Source organism: Geotrypetes seraphini, chromosome 1 (genome assembly GCF_902459505.1).
Source record: "Geotrypetes seraphini chromosome 1, aGeoSer1.1, whole genome shotgun sequence".
NCBI classification, from domain to species: Eukaryota; Metazoa; Chordata; class Amphibia; order Gymnophiona; family Dermophiidae; genus Geotrypetes; species Geotrypetes seraphini.
In genome coordinates this window covers 31232123-31242184 of record NC_047084.1, presented here as the reverse complement: position 1 = coordinate 31242184, position 10062 = coordinate 31232123, and the positions used below count along the sequence as shown (strand labels likewise).

Sequence of the window (10062 nt, the reverse complement as noted above, 5' to 3'; positions counted from 1 at the left end):
ATTACTAATCTAAACTTTGTTGTTGGCTGGCTTTGAAAAATCAGAACATTAGGGATGGTTCGCTTCACTTGTGCAAAGTACTTGATTGTTTGGGTAGTTTAATATATTCAAAGGAAAAAAAAATTTGTAAAAAGCATTTAACTTTATTTACTTCAAGAATTTAAACCTGTAAAAGGCGACAACAACAGCAAAACCCTAAAAGCTTGGGCACACGATTGTTCTGGGGAGGGGGTTCAAAATCTCCTGTTAATAAACTTGGGGAAACATAACGAACCCTGCCTCGAAAGGAAGTGAACCATTTCCAAAGAGCAACGAAATAAGACCTTGAGAACTCGCGACAAAAAAAAATATTAGGTACATTGTATCTCACCCATTTCCCCCCTTATTAATAAACCAGTGAAAGTATGTGGAAACTCTGCGCCAAGCCTAGCTGTAGTCCGGGACATTTAAAATACGTTCTCTAAAACAAAGTCAGCTTAACTCATCCCCAAAAGAGCGTCGTTAGTGTTTACTACTCACTATATACATTCACCCCCATAATTTTCCATGGCTGTTTTGTCATTTGGTACTCATGATCAAAATCAGATCTGGCTGCTTGTACATGGAGACTAGGAGATACGGAAAGGGCTGGGCTGGGTGTGTGGTGGTAGTGAAGGGAGGGAGGGAGAGAGTTTGAATGGAAGAGAGAAGTTGTGGGCAAAAGAGAGCCGCCGAAGGCCTATGAAGGATGTGTGCACACGAGCCCCTGGAGACCACGGACACCCGTGGCCGGGCTGCAGACCCCCCTGGCAGGCACCCTGGAGAGGAGAAGACCGCCTGGGCACGGCAGCCGAGCGCCGCTGCAGCTGCTGCTGCCGGGAAGCGGGTGCTGCGGCAGCCAGAGCAGCAGCCGCCGCTGACATTTCCAGCTCGGGCTCTGATTGGTCAGTGCCTCCAGCCGCTCAGCGGCTCATTCAAGTGTTAAGCACCTCCCCGTCTCTCTAAAGGACATTATAATGCAAGGGACCCCCTTTTTAACCACAAACCGAATTTTCTTTCATTTAGCTTATCTATATATCTATATCTTTATATATCTATTTTAAATCGTTAAACAACCGGCAGAATTTGGGGGGGACAGGCTTTCGCCCTGGAGCGGTGCGCGATGCTGTCTCACGCCGACCTGCTGGACGCACGGCTCGGTGAGTCCCTCCCCGCTTCCCGGCTCCCGGAGCCGAGCTCCCCTCCCAGCAGCCGGCGGCAGGAAATTGACAATTTGTACCTTATTTTACCTTAATATGATCTAAATGGGCTAATTTCTTCAAAAGTAATTGTAGCGTATTAAAGTTTAATTTGATTTAATATAGTTTTCTAACAAAATAAAATCTAGGTAATCAGTGGATCAAATGAGTTAGGATTTTTTTTTAGACAAAAATTTGCCCGTGATATTTTTGTATTAAAACAAACCCTGAAAATCTGAGTGTTTCCAAATCTGGGAGAAGATTTGATAGACACAATAAAACAAATTTTTTTGAAAGGAGGAACAAAATGTAAACATAATAGAAACTTTATTTTGTCAGGATATTAACCGAAGGAGCAGCGTTTGGGAAAACTCAATTCTGTTGTTTATAATTATGGATCCAAAAAAATGGGAGAAAGTTATTTTTCTTTTTTAAGTTTTTGTGCAATTATTTGTTTTGTTCAATTTTAGGAGCCGAGATTGAAAAGGGGAGGTGGTGCAATTATGTTTATTCATTCTAGATTGATGTTTGTGTGTATACCTTCGATTTTAAGAAGTGTTAATTTTTGGGAGTGTGTATATGTCTAGAAGGGGATTGGGATCTGTCTTGGAGAGGTATTTCTGGTTTTGGATTAGTTGGGGGGAAACTTACAACTTCTAGTTTCGGAATCTTTCCTGCGGGCCAAAGATGTGCAAGTGGACCTCACAGCTCCGAAAGGGGAATTTTGGATTGGGCAGGCACTGGGGCTCTTTATCTGAGGGAGGCAGTGACTGCTACTGGATTCTTTTCTCACCTTTGTCTTTATTTATTTTTGTCTTGCCTTAGCAGGGATGAAAGATGCGGCGGAGCTGTTAGGGCACCGGGAAGCCGTGAAGTGTCGGCTGGGAGTTGGAGGCGCGGAGCCAGTGCACCCGGGGGACCTGGCTCCTTCGCACTCGGACCAGGTGGAAGGAACAACCCTACTTCCCGGTGAAGATCTTACCAGCGTAGGATCCAACCAGTCGGCCTTGGCTGTGAGCTCCAAAGACCCGGACAAGCAGCAGCAGCAAAATCCCAACCAGGCGGGCCAGCAGCAGGGCCAGGGACAGCAAAAGCAGAAGCGCCACCGGACCCGCTTCACGCCGGCTCAACTGAACGAGCTGGAGAGGAGCTTCGCCAAGACTCATTACCCGGACATCTTCATGCGAGAAGAGTTGGCCCTGCGCATAGGCCTCACCGAGTCTCGGGTACAGGTAAGCATGACTGTCCGTCCAGAAACTTCTCCTTTTACAGCCTCCTTGCTCTTCTGGAGTTGGAAGCACTGGGACTTGGATGCTCAAATATTCTCGGCATGCAATAAAATATAAATGCAAGCATTAAAATGTTCTACCAGACAGAAAAGGAAGATTATAATAAATCCTTCTGAAAATGACGTCTAAAAGTACGATCTTATCATTAAAACAAATCTCATAATAGGAAAAAATTAAAAGCTAGAAAGCCAATAATTGTAATTCCAGTCAATGATGGCCAGTATGCAAATTAGGCTAACAAATATAGCATATGTCTGTATAGGTGACATAATTAATGATGCGATGGTATAAATATCACAGAATCGCAAATTCTTTAATAGCATAATATAGCCCATTTGGAAATATTGATTTTTAAATTTCTGTTTGCAATTTACTCAGCAACAGAGCATTAAAATTGTTTTCGGTTGTAATAGGTTTTCTTCAACTACATTTTAATAAGCAAGCTCTCAATAGTCAGTGAGTATGTTTATGTTACAAATTATTAATCAAGAAAGAGAAAAAAGAAGTGATATCAACTTTTCATACTTTGGAATATTTTGAAAAAAAGTAACACGACACATTATAGAAATAAGTACACCTCACGGGTATCTATTTCCTGGGATGTTTCAAATACGAGTACAGCAGGGGGGGTTTCAAGGTTAGCGGGGCAAAGTTATGTTCTACTATCTAGACTGGAAAATGGCAGGAACTCTCCGTGGTGCTGAAAAGCGGTTTTCTGCCACTGCAAATAACTGATCTGGATTGCTTAAAACATTTCCTCTGTCATAAACAAACCAAGATTCTGATTCATATTAAAATTACAATATAATGCAATTATATTTCAAAATTTAAAATTGTATCAGAACCGAATGGATTAGGCCACTAAATAGCAGTTCAGGCAAACAACTGTAATTTTTCCCCAATAATTATAACATCTTAAATTATTGACCCTAGTGAAAACAGCCATCCAGTTTTCTTTTTCTTGTAATCTATAAGTTCAGTTCTCATGAATGGGAAAAGTAACAATATTTTAAATACTAGGCCAATTCTAAAGACTCATACTAAATGCCCTTAATTTTATCCCCACTTTTATTGTAGGCAGCTTTTTCATAGGCATAAATTAAATAAATGCAATATTAAGATGGTATTCTACAAGAACAGTAAGAAATTCTAGTTTAAACAGTATGTTTCAAAAACCTCATGTGAACTTATATTCCAATATAAAATAAATTAAATTTATTGTTTGCACAATTAAAACAATTAAAAGTGGAAAATTTATGCTAACTACAGAACTTTAAAGACAATGAGGGGCATAGTATACACGATTTTTAGGAAGTGAAAATGCACGCCTATGAATAAAACTATTATGCATTCATTCAAGGCCACATATATGTAAGAACAGAAATCTAACTCACAAATCTATAAATACTTACCATTCTGTTAAAAAGAAAGCAGAAACATCTGTTTCTTCTATCAGATTTTTATTAGAAGACAGCAGAGAAAGAAAACCACAAGTGTAGTAGAAATATTCCCGTCATACACCATATAGTACATAAATGCTAAGACTATGTAAAATAGTATTCTAGTGTTCTGAATAGAAAGAAAATAGACCCATTCTGCTGATAAAAATAATTTAATAGAGTGACAATTTAAATATTTTTTACTGTAATGTTCTGTAGTTTAAAAAGTAATCAGATCAACATAACCTTCTTAATTAACATTTCAGAATGATTAACATCATCTCATCTAAAGCAAAAATAAATTGTGTAAAATGTATTTACTTCAGAATTCACTGTACCATTTGCTCCTTGACCAGATTTAAATTAAACTGTAATTGGTTTATGTTCTTTTAGGAGTACTTTATATTTTCCTTTACGGATAACAGATTGTCTATATATTCCTTGCAGTATGCCAAGGATCACTGATTAAGAAATTATTCATACAGTTAATTTATTCAGCTACCACATTAAAAAAAATTGAATTCTATGAAGAATTAACCCTTACTGGAAATGAAAAAGAATCTTACAAGGTAGATTTCTACGCTTAATAGCAGACTAGTTCTGTCTCTGACATCGCCCAGCTTTTTTCAGGCTGGTGTAATAAAACCATTCCTTTTATAGCACACCATTATTAGAAACCAATTTCAGTATTATTTATAACCTGGAATGGCTTATTAAGCAGCAATGTGAAAATCATGCAAATTACACGATCAAATGCAATATAATAAGAATAATCATTAGTCTCAAGCACGGATTAATTAACTTTCAATATTTTATTTACATAAAATCCAAATCAGTGAAACAACTTCGGCTGAGCCAGACTTGCCTTTCACTTTTATTTGAACCAAAAGAATGTGGTTTAATTCCATTGACCGTGTCTCAGAGAATGGTCCTGTCACCTGCCACATCTTAATAGGGAACAAGCTGAGAGTATTTTCTAGTTTTCTAATGGAATGAGAAATTGCATTTTCTTCCTCTCCCAGCACTATTAAAGTGTAATGAATTCGGCCCAGAGTTCACGGCTGGCTGATGGAATTGAACCTGAGATCTGAGCTTTAATACAGCTCTCCAGATTTCCTACCAAATCTTCACATTAATCATCCCCATGCAGGATTCCAATGAGATCTTCATAATGCCTGGCTTCTGAACATTGCACAAAAATACAATTTCTCTCTCTCTCTCTCTCTCTCTCTCTCTACCCCCCCCCCCCTCGTTTACAGCAGAGAAATTAAATGCACTATATATTTTGAAATATATGTATTATTATATATGCATGTATATTTTTTAGCAGCAGATATCAGGGAAGTATTTTCTTAGTCTTTAAATAGCTATTAGTACTTCACTTTTGCATAGCCATTTAAGAAGAGAGGAGCAATTGCAGGCACACTCCAAGGTTGACACGGGGTATTCCTTTAATTACAGGCCAATAGCTCTCAAAATGATATTTTCCAAATTGCCATCATATTTGCCCATCTATGTTTTAATCTGAGGAGCACTCTAGCATCTAACCAAGAACAATCAAGATTAAAAAAAACATATTATCTGATCTTAGGAGCTGTAACCATCAAACCTGACGGATTTGCTTTATGCTATAACTAAAACATGAAACATAAAAAGATATTTTGTGGTCATGCAATTTAACTAGTAGCCCACATTCATGATAAAACCAGTTTCTTGGAGTATTCATATGATGTTTACTACTTTAATCTTTCTTCCGATTTCTCTAATGATGGACAATTTTCTCATTCTGAAGATAAGAATTAAATGATAAAATACCACAATAGAACTAGGTCATAAATAAATAAATAAAAATTTCAGTGTTAATTCTCTTCCTTTACAGACCTAAATAACCTCATTACATTTCAAAATACAGTTTTTAAAAAATCCCTAACTTCAAACTATGGATTCCATTTTTACACACACATTTATATATTTTTTAAGCAATTGGTTTTTATTCCTTGAAAGTCTTTTCATTTTAGGTTTAGGTTAAAAATGTAAGGAATTTTTTTAAAAAACCCAAAAAGTAGTAAAATTGGTCTTCCATCCCCCTTCCCCCCGTTTGGGTAATGTTTAGGTTTAATCAGTTTTATTGATGTAATCGGAAAACATACACAATCCAAGAAACAGTACAGTAAGAAAACAATAATCCACATCAATAATTGTCTATGAGTTTAGATATCCACATTTGTCTTCGAATCTCGGTGCAATTTGAAATATCTCTGTCTTCACGCCTGTTGGGAGGCAGTTGATAAGTTGTTAAATGCTTTTGTATACATTTTCTTATGCTGCTGGTTGGTTGAAAGGCTCCCAGAAAACTTGCAGGAAATGGACTCGGAGGAGAGTGAGGAGCACCTCAGGTCAGGATAAACATGGCGTCAGTAGAGAACAGGAAAGGCAGGTACTATTAGGAATTTGACTGTGGGGCTGCCATAATTCAGCACAATTCATTGTTTTAAGCTTTAAGGCACAAATGGATGTGACTGACTTGAGGAGTTCCTCACTCAGGTCAGGTTAAAAATGTGCCTGACATCAATACAGGACAGGAAAGACAGTTGTTATTAAGTATTCTGAAATCTGACTGTGGAGCTGTCATCATAACCCACCACAATTCTAATTTAGCCTAATCTAATCTAATCTGGAATTTCTGAGTTGCACTATGTCCAAAAACAGATTCAAGGCAACTTACAATGTGAAAATTATTGATATACAAATTACTGCATTGCAAAAGGAATAGGAGATACAGTTCTATAGGGGGATAGGAATTGATCAGTTTTATGAACAGCGCAGAAGCCTATGCAGTTGGGTTTCTCTCTCTGTTCCTGTTTCTCTTATTTTCTTTAAAGTGTTTTATTTGTATTGGCTTTGGTTGCATAGCACATTGCTTTGCTGCTTTGTTGTGGAAAGGCTTCTAGCAAGCCATTTAATAAACTTTTAAAAAAACATTGGTTGGTCAGATGACTAGGATTTGCATTCATAAATTCAGCCTCTTAGTTTGGATGATGTTTCTCCAACTGATAAATCATATTAATTATATGTAAAGGGAAAGCATCACCTTTCTCAAATAGCAATACTGCCCTATTATTTTAATGAACTTTTAGCAATTTTTTTTAAACAACACAAAGTTTGGTTCTGAAATGTCAATATTCATTCTCCTCCCCTACTACATTTTCTACTACCAAATTAATTTGTTTGCTTGAACTGCATCATCCAATCTATCATATATAGTTTTTACATGACACATGCAGTAATCCTGCCTATTAGCTGCATTTTGTAATCATTGTAATTAAACAATGGGCAGTTGTGTTTTGTTTAAACAAAGAATCAACATTTTTTTTAGAAAATGCATTTTATGAGGGGGCCACTGAAAAGTTCTCAGCCCAAACAACAAAGCTGGGGCAGTCTCCATCAAGGGCTATATATGCTTAGTCCAGTTGATTTCCACTTTTTTTTCATTCTGTCGGAAAAACAGGGATGAAAAAAAGTGGAAAATCGCTGGACTAAGGGTATAGCCCTCGATAGAGACTGCCCCAACTTTGTTGGTTGGTCTAAGAACTTTTCAGCAGCCCTTGTAATATATAATGGGGGGGGGGGGGTTTTGAGAGTGATTTAAATGACCTCTGAATAAGCATTTTGAACCTGCAAAATATCATTGAGCAGCAGGTTGTAAAAAAGTATGCTTTCAGTTTATCGTCATAAAAAAACACATACCCTCTATGAGTCCATTTTTGTTCAATTAAAATTATACCCTGCATGAAAAGTCTTGCTGCACCATTCCCATGGAAACTACATTCAGATCACAAAATATTTTCCATTTCTAAGGGAAGTCTCTGGTTTTCTGTGGAGTACATCGGATTCACTTCAATGTATAAAGAAAACATATGTGCTGCATGGATTGCGACTTCCATCTTCAAATTCTAAAAGCGAGGGTTCTTTTTTTAAAAATTTCTTTTTGAATGGTGTTTAACTCCGGCTCCTGTTAAGAAGTAATAACAATTCTGAGATCATCTGTAAAGTTTCTTAAAATAGGTAACATATCATGGATTTGCTGACAGTATATTTACAATCCAAATGGTCCAATTTATGAACATAAGGAATTCAGAGACTAGTTGTCCCGAGAATATAATAAATGAAGATCATACTATAATTAGGAGTATATGCCATCCGATCTTCTAAATCTATACAGAACTATATGCCAGTTCTATCAGATTCGGCTGCTTTAAAATCCTAAGCCGCACTTTTTGGCAGTATTAGTGAGGGGGTCGCTTTCAAATTGTGATAGTACAGTATATAAGTCTTTTAAATCAGTCAATCAATCCATAGTTTTGCTAGATATATAGTTTTGCTAGATATATAGTTTTGCTATTCTCCATTAATGACGATGGAAGAGTGGAAGCCTGTCAGCAGTGACCTTCTCCACACATTCCATCCGCTTTATGCCGGATGATCCACATTTTTCTAAATCAAAAGAATAAACAGGCCAGTCTCCTCTTCTCTAGAATGCGTGGCATAGCTAGTAAAATCGGTTCTGGATTGCCACTTGTACGATGTCCTGCAAGGCCCGCTCTTCCATCCCCTGTCGCCACCCCTCTGACCTCTCTCCTTCCTCCCACAGGTCTGGTTCCAGAACCGGCGCGCCAAATGGAAGAAGCGCAAGAAGACGACGAATGTGTTCCGTGCCCCAGGCACGCTGCTGCCCACCCCGGGCCTGCCCCAGTTCCCATCAGCTGCTGCCGCCGCTGCGGCCGCCATGGGCGACAGCCTGTGCTCCTTCCACGCCAACGACACGCGCTGGGCCACGGCCATGCCGGGCGTGTCACAGCTGCCCCTGCCCCCAGCGCTGGGCAGGCAGCAGGCCATGGCGCAGTCCCTGTCCCAGTGCAGCTTGGCGGCGGGGCCCCCGCACAACTCCATGGGCCTGTCCAACAGCCTGGCAGGCTCCAATGGGGCCGGGCTCCAGTCGCACCTCTACCAGCCCGCCTTCCCCGGCATGGTGCCCGCCTCCTTGCAGGGCCCCGGCAACGTGACGGGCTCGCCGCAGCTCTGCAGTTCCCCGGAGAGCGACGTGTGGCGGGGCAGCAGCATCGCCTCCCTCCGCCGCAAGGCCCTCGAGCACACAGTGTCCATGAGCTTCACCTAATGCCCTGCCCCTCTTTTGCCCGCAAGTTCATTTCCCGCCATCTTACCTACCAGGGAGCCGACTCAGGATTTGAAATCAGATGCCAATGTGGACTAGACTGTGTGAGTGGATGTGCACGCGTGGGTGTGTGTGGATGTGGGTGTGTAGGGGGTGGGAAGGGTGGGGGAGGGGGAGGGTGGGTGTAGCCGTGCAAAACGACAGCTGTGCACCCAGATCGGCGACGTACATGCGCTCCAGCAACAACAAGTGAAAACCAGAGGGGACTTCTTATTTTCGCAAGAATTTTGCCTATTAACTGCCCTTGATAAGGCAGCAGTGATAAATTATTTTCTTTTCTACTTTTCTTTCATTTCTGTTTTAACATTGGAGGCTACTCCTTCAGCAATCTGTTGGGTTTGCAGTGAAAATATTTTTTCCAAGCCCGATATTACAGGATTTTACATTTCATGGTGTGGGGTAGTGTGTGTGTGTGTGTGTGTTTGTCAGAGCAATGACGTATATGTGATAGAAAACAAACAGGCCAATCCATTTTGATAACCATTTGTAAGGAAGGAAATAATCCTGGTTCGTTTTGTAAAAGCAGTTTGTTTCATGCATATTCTCTCCCTCCCCCCCTTTCCCCCCCCCCCCCCCCCCCATCTCTTCTCTCACTTCCCTCCCCAGTTTTGCAAGCTTGGCTTTTTTTTTTTGTCTCCAATGAGTGGCTGATGTCACTGGCCCTGCAGACCCAGCAGATTAGTGGCCCTCCTTGGACAGATGGAAATCTCAAACCCTAGACTATTGTACAGAGAAAACAATCAGCTTTTTCTGCATGTGCTGGTCAAATACAATTACAGAGACAGAAAGCTATTTCTAAGAATGAGCAAACGTGAAATAGGATGTTTTGTGTAGATAAAGCATTCTTGTTAAAATTGGTCGGTTTGTGATATGTTTTAACTTAT

General features: G+C 39.9%; 1 protein-coding gene across 1 annotated transcript; it reads left to right on the top strand.

The window, feature by feature from the left end:
- Positions 1 to 1095: 1095 nt before the first annotated feature.
- On the top strand, positions 1096 to 9159 carry OTP (orthopedia homeobox). Its single transcript, XM_033943892.1, has 3 exons — positions 1096 to 1178; positions 2046 to 2449; positions 8597 to 9159. Exons 1-3 carry the CDS (start codon positions 1142 to 1144, stop codon positions 9119 to 9121), a joined length of 966 nt encoding a protein of 321 aa, XP_033799783.1. The 5' UTR covers positions 1096 to 1141; the 3' UTR covers positions 9122 to 9159.
- Positions 9160 to 10062: the final 903 nt, after the last annotated feature.

Excerpts from the sequence above, each read along its gene's own strand:
- OTP (XM_033943892.1), top strand. The coding sequence starts at position 1,142 with ATGCTGTCTCACGCCGACCTGCTGGACGCACGGCTCG. Across the intron at positions 1,179-2,045 it reads CCTGCTGGACGCACGGCTCG|GGATGAAAGATGCGGCGGAG; the intron begins GTGAGTCCCTCC and ends TTGCCTTAGCAG. Across the intron at positions 2,450-8,596 it reads TCACCGAGTCTCGGGTACAG|GTCTGGTTCCAGAACCGGCG; the intron begins GTAAGCATGACT and ends TTCCTCCCACAG.